The sequence below is a fragment of the Oncorhynchus mykiss genome, chromosome 8 (assembly GCF_013265735.2).
Source record: "Oncorhynchus mykiss isolate Arlee chromosome 8, USDA_OmykA_1.1, whole genome shotgun sequence".
In the NCBI taxonomy this organism is placed as follows: Eukaryota; Metazoa; Chordata; class Actinopteri; order Salmoniformes; family Salmonidae; genus Oncorhynchus; species Oncorhynchus mykiss.
In genome coordinates, this window is record NC_048572.1 from 15,811,959 (window position 1) to 15,825,672 (window position 13,714).

Below are 13,714 nucleotides of genomic sequence, written 5' to 3' on the forward strand. Positions count from 1 at the left end.
GTTTTTTATCTGTTTTTTAAATCTAATTTTACTGCTTGCGTCAGTTACTTGATGTGGAATAGAGTTCCATGTAGTCATGGCTCTATGTAGTACTGTGCGCCTCCCATAGTCTATTCTGGACTTGAGGACTGTGAAGAGACCTCTTGTGGCATGTCTTGAGGGGTGTACATGGTTGTCCGAGCTGTGTCAGTAGTTTAGACAGACAGCTCGGTGCATTCAACATGTCAATACCTCCTCATAAATAAAAGTAGTGATGAAGTCAATCTCTCCTCCACTTTGAGCCAGGAGAGAATGACATGCATATTATTAATATTAGCTCTCTATGTACATCCAAGGGCCAGCCGTGCTGCCCTGTTCTGAGCCAATTGCAATTTTCCTAAGTCCTTTTTTGTGGCACCTGACCACACGACTGAACAGTAGTCAAGATAAGACAAAACTAGGGCCTATAGGACCTGCTTGTTGTTAGTAATGTTAAGAAGGCAGAGCATTGCTTTATTATAGACAGACTTCTCCCCATCGTAGCCAATACTGCATCAATATGTTTTGACCATGACAGTTTACAATCTAGTGTTACTCCAAGCAGTTTAGTCATCTCAACTTGCTCAATTTCCACATTATTTATTACACGATTTAGTTGAGGTTTAGGGTTTAGTGAGTGTTTTGTTCCAAATACAATGCTTTTAGTTTTAGAAATATTTAGGGCTAACTTATTCCTTGCCACCCACGCTGACACTAACTGCAGTTCTTTGTTGCGTGTTGTAGTCATTTCAGTTGCTGTAGTAGCTGAAGCGTATAGTGTTGAGTCATCCGCATACATAGAAACTCGGGCTTTAGTCAAAGTCAGTGGCATGTCATTAGTAAAAATTGAAAAAGCAAGGGGCCTAAATGGCTAACCTGGAGAATTCCTGATTCTAACTGGATTATATTTGATAGGCTTCCATTAAAGAACACCCTCTGTGTTCTGTTAGACAAGTAACTCTTTATCCACATTATAACAAGGGGTGTAAAGCCATAACACAAGTTTTTCCAGCAGCAGACTATGATCGATAATGTCAAAAGCTGCACTGAAGTCTAACAAGACAGCCCCCACAATAATTGTATCAACAAGTGGTTCCTTTTCAGCAATTAAACCATGAAGGCCACTCAGTCTCCTCTGAACAGTAGATGTTGAGATGTGTCTGTTATTTGAACTCTGTGAAGCATTTATCTGGGCTGCAATCGGAGGTGCCGATTTCTGAGGCTGGTAACTCTCTAATGAACTTATCCTCTGCAGCAGAGGTATTTGAGCTTATTTGAGCTCTTCTTGAGCTTGGTCTTTTACCAAATAGGGCCATATTCCGTATACCACCCCTACCTTGTCACAGCACAACTGATTGGCTCAAACGCATTAAGAACGATAGAAATTCCACAAATTAACTTTTAACAAGGCACACCTGTTAATTGAAATACATTCCAGGTGACTACCTCATGAAGCTGGTTGAGAGAATACCAAGAGTGTGCAAAGCTGTCATCAAGGCAAAGGATGGCTACTTGGAAGAATCTCAAATATATTTATTTTTTGTTTTGTTTAACACTTTTTTGGATACTACATCATTCTATATGTGTTATTTCATAGTTTTGATGTCTTTACTATTATTCTACAATGTAGAAACTAGTAAAAAATAAAAACTCTTGAATGAGAAGAGGTGTCCAAACTTTTGACTGGTACTGTATGTATTTTTTTAACTGACAATTAAAATCAATCAATTCAAGCGGTGCAGCGGTTAATTGATGAATGGAAAGAGACCTCTGTTACAAAACAGAAAAAAGTTTAATGACATTCTGAGATTGTCAAACCACACCTTCGATACTGCGTAAGCCTACAAAGTCGAGAGGGATGTAGTTTGGGATGCATTTTCTGTTTCCCGAGATTGACAGTTTATTTATTATGTTGTTTAAACACAAACCATGATATTGAAGTGCCCGAAGTCAGTATGCTTTATTTCTTGGTTGTGTGATGCACTGGCACAGAAATCTGTTAATGGAAAATTTGTTGCATATTTTTTATATAATTATAAATATGGCATGAAAATGTAGAACATCTGATTTCCCCTTAGCTGATCATTGTCTGCAGCCAGCTCTGATTGTAGTGTAATGAAACATGCAGGGAGAGTGAGCTCGTCTGTGGTGGTCGGCGAACCCTCAACCTTCTGGCCCATAGACCTGCGTGGCATCGACTGTTCCACAAAAGCATGCTGAAGTGGAAAAGTTGATATTTACATTTATAAACACAGGGACGCTACAGTTATTATTTGTGGTCATAAACATTATCTTTAGTTAATTCAATGAGAGGGAAGGGTGTTCAATTTGATTTACAGTCTCCATCTCCTCCCACCCAGTAAATTAAAATCTGTCCCTAAAACATTATGGACATGCAAGATTACAGATGAAGAGTTCATTTTTGTTTAGTCTTCTCTGACATGCTGTAAGCCATTTTACAGATGTCATTCTACAGAGCAGTCACAGAGATAGATAGAGGACTCATCATGGATGGAACCCGTTTTAGCATGGACATTGCCTTTGAGGCGTTGCGTTATTTTACAGTAGTCAAAGTAGACAACCGGGTCGGGATGGCGCTGCCTATGCTGTCACAGACGCTGTAATGATACAGATATAAAGATGAGTCCTCTATGAGAGTAGTATGGATAAAACACTCAAACATGGAAGGTTTCCTGTTTGTTACTCTCACTCTCCTGCTTTCACCAAATTCTTTATTTAGTGAACATCAAGAAGATTTTGCATTGTAATATCTCCCTCCACATGAATAATATAAACAAACAGTCTTACTTTATTCCAAAGAAAAATATATTTTTTAAATGTGGCACAAATTAGTGTTGTTGATGACTGATCAAAAAGTATTTTACACACGAAATTCATAAGAGCTACTGTACCGTATTCCAAAACCTCCATAAGAAATGGTGAAATAAACAAAAATATTAAAGGCCCAGTGCAGTAAAAAATGTGATTATTCTGTGTTTATATATATATATATATATATATATATATATATATATATATATATATATATATATATATATATATTTTTTTTATATATACATATTTTTTTCACACTATGAGGTTGAAATAATACTGTGAATATGATGATAATGCACTTTTGGTGTAAGAGCTGTTTGTAAAGACAGCTAATTTTCAGTTTTCCCCTCCCCTCTCTGACCATTCCCATAAATTCTTGCTTGAGAAATTGTCCTTTGCTAAGATGCTATTTTTGTTTATTTTTGACCATTTTAATTGAAAACAATCACACTAAGGTACTTAATTTTTACCCAGAAATGATTTGATATTTAGATAAATAAATGTCTACATTAGACCTTTAACAACATGAATTATGAAACCAAAAAATATCAACAACTCTCAGTGTGACAACAAGCCTGATGAGGGACTAATAACATTGTGTCAATCAAAACAAAAAGCATTGCATTCTGGTCAGATTAAAACATGCATGGAAATGCATTCTGGTCAACGTGCCACACAGCCTGATTGAAATCAACATGGATATACAAATCTTTTTGGAAAACATACATAACTACAATACAATCTCATTTCAATGTGCTGCCCCAATGTTTGAAATGGAGAAAAGAGACATGACTGTGTTTCTGATAGCACTATTCTCTGTGTTTCTGTGAGCAGATGAAATCCAACTCCGGTTACAGTATCCTATTCTATCTGTTTTTGGCTGGCAACAGACTGGTCAGAATTTAATCATGGGGGACTATGAGTCCATAGATAGATAGTGGGGGCAGCATGTGGCCCTCAGCACTTCCCTCCCCCTGAGGAGGTAGAGCTGCAGACTGTTGACCTCTTCAGTTCAATTTTCATAGACTGGCTCTCGGCTCGCGACTCTATCCGTGTCACAGTGGAAACGCCTGTCACAACTGCCTTGCCTGTTTTCATACCTTTTGGCATAGGGATTCGTGTGGCCGTGGCCCGAGATGACTGCACATCCGCCCCGGGCTGAAAGGAATCACACAAAGTAAGACAAAAGCACAGACAGAAAAGTTTTTTTCAAGTTTTGTTATCATAGACAAGCACAATAGCAACAAGAACAACTTTGTGTACATTTGGTGGAACTAAATTCAAGCTGGCAAGCTATATACTTGTTGCTGTGAATTTTATCATTGTTAAAACAAGTGTTGCAGAATTACATGTAAATGAAAGAAATACATTCACACCGATTCAAGAGGGATGACAAAAGTTGGCCATCTTGGATATTGGTTTTCATTAGAATTGCAATATAATTGAAGTGTTGCATTTCTGATCTTTCAAAAAGCTTCCATCCATAAAGAGCTTCTTTTAAATCTAGCTGTATGAAATGCCACAATGTTACCATAGCTCACCTCACACTTCACAGCATTAGGAAAGTGCATTTCAAAGCTAGCATCCCATTAACAGAACTTGGGATAAGATATTATACACTACAGTAAGCTGGTCTTATTGCTGATGTGCAGGTCAGCCCACTTTAGTAGTCAAACATCCAAATTGGTCATCACTGGTCTGTTTTGGGTTAAAAGGAAGGAACATGTCAGTTTGTGCCAGTAGAAACTGGTGTGTCAAAACAAGGCCCTTTAAGAGTGGCCTGTTTATGTTGGGGATATGCATCTCAATTCATTCCAGTGTTAGTATTGGTACAGTAACACGTAATATAAGAAGTGTATTTATTTTTGGTATACCTGGAAACAGTGCTATCTAGGGAGCAGACCCCGCCTGATATCATTTTGAAACATTTAAGAAGCAACTGAAATATAGAAGATTGGATATCATTTAGATTGTTTTATCTGAAAAGAAAGTCACATAATTGAACATATACTTTGTTACTAATAATGGAATAGAATGTACTTAGCCTACCATCTGTAAATGACTACAACCAATCAATTTCTAAATTGTGCAATAAAAAGCCTCTATTAGGGAGACAGTCCTTGTTCAAATCATCATATAATGTGACAGAGAGAGAGAGCGATAGAGGGCTTATGTAAATATACTAGAATTTGAATACTCACCACAGACTGAGTTGGCCTGGAGAGGGCAGAGGTGATGGGGGTGATGGTGATGCTGCTGGTCAATTTGCTTGGCGTAGTCTTCCCAGGCATGGTGGTGTTGTTGGTTTGACATGGGGAGCGCAGCACCGTACCTGTGGGTGCCTCCTTGCTCTCTGTGCTCACACTAAGGGGCCTTGCTGTCACCGTGGGGCTGCTACTGCTGCGGTGTGATGGCCTCTTGAACTGAGCTCCCAGATGGATGTGGATCTTGTTGTCCTCTGTGGTGGTGATGATACTGGCATTGGAGTTGTAGTTTCGGACAGGCGTCTCTGGGGTCACCTTGAACACAGCCCGGCCCATGGTGCTCATGTCATGGGGCTCAGGGGATGTGGAGGCAAAGGCCACTGGAGTGGTGTTCACTGTGATGATGGAGACAGGAGAGAGAGGTCTGTTCGAGTCTGAGTAGGAGGAGCCCTTATTCCTGTCTGGGGACTTGGCCCTGGAGATGGTGGTGATGGTGACTGGAGACTTGCACCGCTCAGGCCCACCCATCATGCCCTCACCTGGCTTGCTCTTTGAGGACACGGCGGTGGGCTTGGGAACAATGGTGATGCGGGGCCTCTGAAGGCCCAGGGTGGGGATGATGGTGGTGCTGGAGAAGAAGTCCTCAGCACGAGGGCCAGTGATCTTCAAGGAGGCAGTGCTTTTCTCGTGATCGGGGGTCACTCGGATGTGCAGCGGCTGGCCTGGCTTTTGGGACATGGTCAGCTCGGGTGGACGAGCGGAAGAGTCCCCATTAACCTGAGGGGATAGGGTCTTCTCTGGGGTGGTCTGAGTGATCGTCACTGCATCATTCTTTTTCATCCAAGGTATCCAAGATTTTCTCAGGCCCAGATCAGTGGCTGCAGGGGGGTAGCGCTCCAGCACGGTTGCAGGCTTCTTTAGACCCCTCTGCCTCAGGTTGCTCATAATATGGTTCTCCTCCAGGACAGATTTCCTGATGAACACTGCAGGTGTGTCCTCCTCAACAGGCTCATTGACCACTACGTCTGTCTGCACTGCGGTGGAGGTGACTGGGACATCTACTATCCTCCTCCCATTCATACTGGGACGCAGGGCGCGGCTGTAGCGCTTGGTGACCTCCAGCTCTTTGGTGAGGTTGACCACATCCTGGCCCAGGCTCTTCTTCTTGTCGTCCTCCTCCAGGAACCTCTGCTGGAGGAGGGAGTAGTCTACCTGCAGCTGGGAGAGCTGGTCCTCCTTGTTCATCAGCTCGTGGATCTTCTCTTTGAGGGCCTGAACATCTGCCTGCAGGTCTCTGGTTCTGGCCTCTTCTATTTTGCAGCACATCCTTAACTCAGCCTCCTGGCTCACCGCCTCTCCCTTCTCTATGGCCTTGTTCATGGCGGTCTGACTCTTCATCTCATCCAGCAGCTGAGCGAGAACATTGGCCTTGTCGTGCTCCGTTCGGAACTTCTTCTCCAGTAATTCGTACTCGTCCTCTGTCTTCATCAGGTCACCTTCCACCACCTCTAGCTGTTTTAGGCGGTTTTTGAGTCTTTCGATTTCCTGCGTTAGCTCATTGACTTTGTTGTGCTCAGCTAGGGATATTTTGTCCTTATTAGCTCTGCTTTTGAATGATTCTCTTTCTGCCTCCTCTAGCCCCTTCATTTGTTTTTTCATCACGTCGACCTTGAAGCTAAGATCCCTGCACTTTTCCTCTTCACTTGCGAGTTTCGTTTTCAGTTCATCTTTCTCATTAGTAAGAGACGTTACTTTTACCTCCATTTCTGATTTCAGTCTGAGGAACTTTTTGCTCTCCTCAATCAACTTTTCTGTGACTTCCATAACCTTACCCTGCTCAGTTTTGAACATCTTATTTAAATCATCGCTCTTTAGCTCCTCCTGTTTAATTCTCTCAGTCATGTTCTTCCTCTCATCCACTAGTATCACTGTAAATGACTTCAGCTTCATCAGGTCATCCTTTAGGCCCATCTCTGCTTTCTCAAGTCTCGATTCAGAGTTCTCCAGTTCTTTCATACGGTTTTTAACTATGCCCAGCTCACCAGCTAAGTCATTTGCCAGTCCTTTCTCTCTTACTATGTTAACATGAAGTGTTGCACACTCTGATTTGTTCATGTTGAAAGTTCTCTCCAGTTTCTCCAGCTCCCCCATTCTCTTTTGCAATTTTTCCACCTCCAGCCTCAGCTCCCGGCCAGTGGTCTCCTCGTCTTGTAGCCTCTTCCTCAGCTCCCTGGCTTGGCTCTCTGTCTTGGTGATCTCCTCATCCTTGCCCTCCATCTCCAGGACTCTCTTGCGCAGTGTCTCCAGCTCCGCCATGAGGCTGGAGTTCCCACACCCCCCCTTGCTGATCTTGTCCCTCAGCTCTAGGAGGTCTTCCTCTGACTTCTGCAGTGCCTTGTTGCTTTCCTCCAGCTCCTCGATCCTGTGGGCCAGGCTTGCCAGCTTCAGGCGGAGCTGGCGGCTCTGGGACTCCTGGTTGGCCAGCTTGGCAGTCATCTCCTCACGCTCCTGGGTGAACTTGGTGGCTTTGCACTCTAGCTCCGCCTCGAGTTTGAGGACCTTCTGGCTGTCCTCCTTGGCGTTGCCGCTGACAGCGACCAGTCGCTGTTCTCTCTCCTGGAGCTCGCTGCTGAGGTCCTGGACCTTCTGGCTCTGCTGGTCGATCTGCTCGATGTGGAGCTGCCGCTCGTCCACCAGCATCAGGACAAAGGACTTGAGTTTGACCAGCTCCTCACGGACCTTCTCTAGCCTCCTGCTCTGATCCTTGTCTTTACAAGCCTGGTACACCTTATCCTGCTCCAGCAACTCCTTTAATCTGGGAGAGGGAGAGAGAATGTGACAGAGAAGAGGAAGTGAGAGAGATATGAAGTGTGATTGAAATTGAAATTCTCTATTTGAGATTTTCAGATGTTGCTCCTGATGTAATAATGATTGATCCCCTTCTATATTAAGACACTGTGAATCTACTACATTGTAATTACACCCACAGGAACAGTGTACAGGAACACTGTAGTTACCTACTGCTACATAGCACTTATTGAACCTATGAGTTTGTAAAGTACAAATAGTAAAAAAAATAAAGGCATTAACAGAATGAATGAAAAAGTATTCTAACTCAACATTTCTCACAAATCTCCAAAGTTACTAACATTTCAAACATTTATTTGCGATAGGTAGCATGTGAGACACTGAAGTGAACTACACTGTATAGATTGCCCTGTTAGTGTGCACTTGCACATCTCTGTAGTTCCCAGAGTAGAGGAGCCTGACCAGACTCAAAATGAGTTCCTTACCCCCAGCCCAGAGTCCCGTGGGCAGTGGTGGGAGCTGGAATGGGAGGCAGGCAAGCAGAAGAGATGGCAAAGGAATGATAGGAGAGGGAACAACAGGAGGGCAGATTAGAAGCCTGAACCCTCATGTGATTCTCCTCAACAGGGGTAACCCTGCCCTTCACACAGAGCAAAGGACCACAACATCAGAGATATGCTAGCTAAACTGTAAAAACACAACCAGTGTCCTTAATGTGGCACACTGCCAACCTAGGGCCACCGAGTGAACCTTAACGGAATAATGTTAGTAGATGTTTAACTAATCTCTGCGGGAGTCTCTCTGTCCAAGTGCTATAGAGAGAGTCTGCTGACTGCAACAGGTCCCCATCCATATGGTAGACACACTAGAAACACATTATAATCAGGAGTGAGTCCTGCACATCATTGTCCTTGGTTGAAGCCTGTTACTTTGTATTACAAACATTCTCCCTGCATGGCACATTACCCAAATCCACCAGGAGCCGTTCTAACAACAATGATCGCAGCCAGATTTCGCTGTTTTCTCAAAGTTTCAACAGCTTAAGCTATCAGACTTACCGACTGCTAGTCAGGAGGGATGCATAGCAGGTAGGTCCATGCCTAGTGTGTTTTGGATAGTGCAGGAGCTGAGCTGTATGCAGGCAGGCAGCGGCTCTCTCTCACAGGGTCATGAGAGGGCCCCCACTCCACAGGGACTTAGCCATCACATTCCAAACATGTCATCAATGGACAATGAAAGGTGAATGTTGTGTAAAACTAGCCCTGCTCCACTTGCGGGTGGTGATGTCATCCCTCCTCCCATTCATGGCACAGAATGGTGCTGCCCTTGTTTGGCCACAGAGGAGGAGTTCAAGCCAGGGGGAGGCTTTTCACACTATCTTTCCTGTTCCCCTCTTTCTTTTCTTTCTCTCTCCTCCAACAGAGAGGGGGAATTGTATTTGTGAGAAATACAGTAGATTTGCAGCAGCCTTTTAGACCAGAGGTGGAAAGACACTACTAACTTAGTATCACTTTACTTCTCATATACTAGCTGGTGTCTTGCCTGACCCAATTGTCTCTTCTCCTTCTTGCGGCCAACCGTGTTTCCATAGAAACAAGGGGAAAGTTTTGTTTCGGGGAGAACAATGTAACACTAGTGCCAGACCCTCTAGTTCATTATCTTCTGTCCCTTGAATGCAAAGGGAAGCAAAGTGGTAGAACAAAATCAAAATGTCTATCTGTGTAGGATGCTACTACTACATCCATAGTACACAGTGTAATTAATAGATGCCGAATCCCAAGGTGGGATAAAAGTAGACCAGAAAGACTCCTGCCATATGGGCCAAGCTCTTGTTTCTGTACTGTAAGGAAGCTTAATGAATAAATACACCCCTAGAACGCTAGTCTGTCGCAGGAAGGTTGCAGACATTTGCAGCACTGCAATGCTCTCACCATTAAGCACATACAGGATCTTTCACCCACACTACAGTTCCTGGTTGAGGAGCAACACTTGGAGTCTTGTTAAAATGGAATCATGCAAATACCACACAGACGATGTCACTCGTCATATGAATCCTAAAACCTGCGTCACGAGGTCCAGGGTGGCCTTCAACACAATCTGCCTGGCAGCTGTCGAGGAGAAAAGGCTCCAGATTAAGGGAAATAGAGGAATTAACTGTTGCATGACTCACCACAAATATTTACCATTAGCTACCACTGCATTTCATGAGAGAGGAATTATACAACAAGGCTACTTCAAGGTATGCAGAAAATCTTACTGAGGAGACCACGTTTGAGTTCCAAATGGCACCATATTCCCTTTATAGTGCACTACTTATGACTAATATTGTTGTGCTACAAGATACCTCCTGGATTCCACCATTCTCAGTGTTGATGGTAGTGTTTCATGGCATTATGAATACATCCTTTATCAGATGACCAGTGTGTTTCCTGGTGGTCAGGGCTATTCATAGGAATTCTGTTGACAGAGGCCTATCAGTGACGTCTAGCAGAGAAGGTCCAAACCTCCCATACCACATGTCTGTGGCCAAAGCCAAGCACACAGGAGAGACGAAAATAATGACACACCAATTAATATAATGATTACTATAAAAAAAAAAAAACTTTGAACAGAAAGGAAGAAGTCACATTTGAAAAAAATCCCTCTACTCAGGGAGAATGTTTTCCTCTGGGAGAGTATCATCTTGTCTGATTTTTTTGTTTCAGTTTAAAGTAACACATTTGGAAAACAGAGACGGCCATATCACTATATTTTAATGTAGGGAAAATATATCTATCTTCTTGTAAGAATAACTACTGACAGAAGACCTGATAGAAAAGGAGTGGTGGTAGAGGTTCCACCAGAGTGGAGCAGATGTCTCTCAACGTGTCTCTGTGTGTGCACTGACCTGCATCCTTTCACAGGTGCTCAGGGTTGTCCAGTCTATGACATCACCTACAGTGAGTGAATGTCTGAGATGACTGCAGCTGGGAGGAATGTGTTTTCACACGGTGCTGAGAGATCGGGGGAGGGGGTTGATGGGGGAGGCGCGGAGGGGAAGGGTCATCGGGGAGGGTTGGGGGTTGACGGGGGAGGCGCGGAGGGTAAGGGTCATCGGTGAGGGGTGGGGGTTGACGGGTATAATCATTGTCATGCATTTGAATTGTGCAGAAGTCACTAGTCTGTCATTTCCCATGTTGCTAAATGTGACCCACTCAAACCAAATAGGAATATAAAACCCCTCAAATGTATTATTTAAACATGTCATATATTTAACACTCCCTCTAAGACTCCACTCATATAAACCTAGCTAAAGGCTTTAACTAAATGTATGGTTGTTGGTCAGCTTGTTGTTATCAGCCTGTTTAAAGGAATACTTTGGGATTTTGAGGCCCTTTAACTAAGTCAAATCAACTTGTGGATAACACTTTTATGTCCAGTATGAAGGAAGTTTGACATAGTTTCGTGGGCCAATGCTAACTAGCGTAAGCACAGTGACTGGAAGTCTATGGGTGTCTGCTAGCATGTTGGCTGTTTTCAACAAGGTAATTAGACTCTGAAGTCATGGGCTGTCTTCTCCGCGCTACGTCCAACAGACCGTGAAATCTCTGTGAATTTGTTCACTAGTTCACTGAACCAACCACTCTACATGTCCTCAACTCAGAAAAACAAGGCAGTTCTCAGGTAGAGCACAGGTGGGGTACTAGGATTTCAAGGGCATTCCTCAAAATGATTAAGTAATGTGAAGCCCTACCTGACTATGCAGATGTGTATTGGGTCCATGGAAAGACTGGATGTGTCCCAAATAGCACCTTGTTCCTTACATAGTGCACTACTTTTAACTAGGGCCCATAAGGCTCTGGTCAAAATTTGTGCATTATGTAGCGAATAGGGTGCCATTCTGGACGCGGGGCTGTATGTCTGAAAAACACAGTGTATGCCGGGAAGCGTCGGTGTCTGGCATTTACTGTCTGGCAGTGTGGGTAACATCCTCTTGTCTATTTCTCACAAACAGAGATAGAAACATCTCACCACTGCAGTGGTGGACTTAGTGATTTGGAGGCCCCAGGCAGAGGCCAGTCTGAGGACCCCTCAGGATTTATAGTAAAGACATGTCATTTAACTGTAAAAAAAATTAATAATTACCTTTTAACGTGCCATGAACACAAACAGTCATGATGTTTTCATCTGATTGTCAAACAAATCACTTAAAAAAATGTCCTTTAATCAGCAAGTGACTGAAACTACACTGAATCAACGTTGTGAACAGAGTACACCATGGTGGCTGTGGGGTTATGGTATGGGCACAATTGCCCATACCATAACTGCATTTTATCTATGTTAATTTGAATGCACTTTTGAATGAGATACTGTGATGAGATCCTGAAGGCCATTGTTGTGCTGTTCATCTGCCGACATCACCTCATTTTGTTAAGGTATCTGGGACCAACCAATGCATATCTGTATTCCCAGTCATGTGAAATCCATCGATTAGGGCCTCATTTATTTATTTCAATTGACTGATTTCTTTATGTGAACTGTAACTCCTTTGCAATTGTTGCATGTTCTCACCGAAGACAGCATCCAAGCAAGCGAAACAGCGCCCCCTCTGTCTTACTATATGGAGCCCTATATGTAGTATGACATGCCATAATCTTTTTGGCCAGACAGCATCAGATACATCGACTACATATACATGTCCTCTGCCTCAACGACGATTGCAGTATTATCAGCAGCACCTGTTTTTTTACTAAAGAAATGCCTATTGTATCCACTTAGAGTCTAAGGGCCCGAGGCTGGGTTTCTACTCAGCTAACATATGGAATTGTTTTAAGATGGTCATACCAATGATAATTTAGCTATTTGATTTTCAATTTTTAGAAACCCTGCAGAAATAAAAACTACAGGTATATATTATTTGATCGAACACTTATTAGCCCATAGAAAAGCCTTTTAATAACCGATTCATACATGCAAAAACGGATATTAAAAATGTAATCAAAAGGAAGTAAGTTTTGAAGTGAAATATCTGAGAGATTTAATGAGCCCTCAAAAAATATGTATACCTTAGGGCCTCCCGGGTGGTGCAGTGCTAGCTGTGCCACCAGAGACTCTGGATTCGAGCCCAGGCTCTGTCGCATCCGGCCGCGACCGGGAGGTCCATGGGGCGACGCACAATTGGCCTAGCGTCGTCCGGGTTAGGGAGGGTTTGGCTGGTAGGGATATCCTTGTCTCATCGTGCACTAGCGACTCCTGTGGCGGGCCGGGCGCAGTGCACGCTAACCAGTTCGCCAGGTGCACGGTGTTTCCTCCGCCACATTGGTGCGGCTGGCTTCCGGGTTGGATGCGCGTTGTGTTAAGAAGCAGTGCGGCTGGTTGGGTTGTGTTTCGGAGGATGCATGACTTTCAACCTTCGCCTCTCCCGAGCCCGTATAGGAGTTGTAGCGATGAGACAAGATAGTAACTACTAACAATTGAATACCACGAAATTGGGGGGGGGGGGGGAAAGGGGGGTAAAAAAAAGACCCCCTTTTACGTGGAAATGCCCTAGTCCCTCCCATATATTTTTCGGCCCTCTACCGGGGTTACTTTCAGACGAGTCTCGTGGCACTTGTGGGGGTTGTAGAGCAGATTGTGCTCATAAGATTCTCATCTTTCCAGAGAGGGGTACGTCCAAAACCGTTCGGACGCTTCACATGCTTTCGTGAGAAGACTGGTGAGAAGCCAGTGCACTACTGAAGGAGCATGTATGTATTTGCATGTACGGAAATATAACGAACAACGTGTTAAAAACATATGAACAAGAGGCAATTAAATAATTAAGGTCATTCATTATAGAAAATTATAATTGACTGAAATTATTTGTGTAC

At 43.5% G+C, this 13,714-nt stretch overlaps 1 protein-coding gene across 5 annotated transcripts in view; it reads right to left on the reverse strand.

Annotated features, from left to right (window-relative positions):
• Positions 1-1,791: 1,791 nt before the first annotated feature.
• Positions 1,792-13,714, reverse strand: part of LOC110529474 (filamin-A-interacting protein 1) — a 29,864-nt gene continuing 17,941 nt past the window's right edge. For 3 of the 5 annotated variants that reach the window (XM_036984862.1, XM_021611655.2, XM_036984864.1), the window contains 2 exons: positions 5,055-7,872; positions 1,792-4,011 (listed from right to left, as the gene is read on the reverse strand). In XM_036984862.1, coding sequence (XP_036840757.1) covers positions 3,811-4,011; positions 5,055-7,872 — 3,019 coding nt within the window. In that variant the 3' untranslated portion in view covers positions 1,792-3,810. Of the gene's footprint in view, positions 4,012-4,727; positions 4,793-5,054; positions 7,873-8,350; positions 8,911-13,714 lie in introns of those variants that run through there. The other 2 variants (XM_036984863.1, XM_036984865.1) reach the window with 2 other exon arrangements.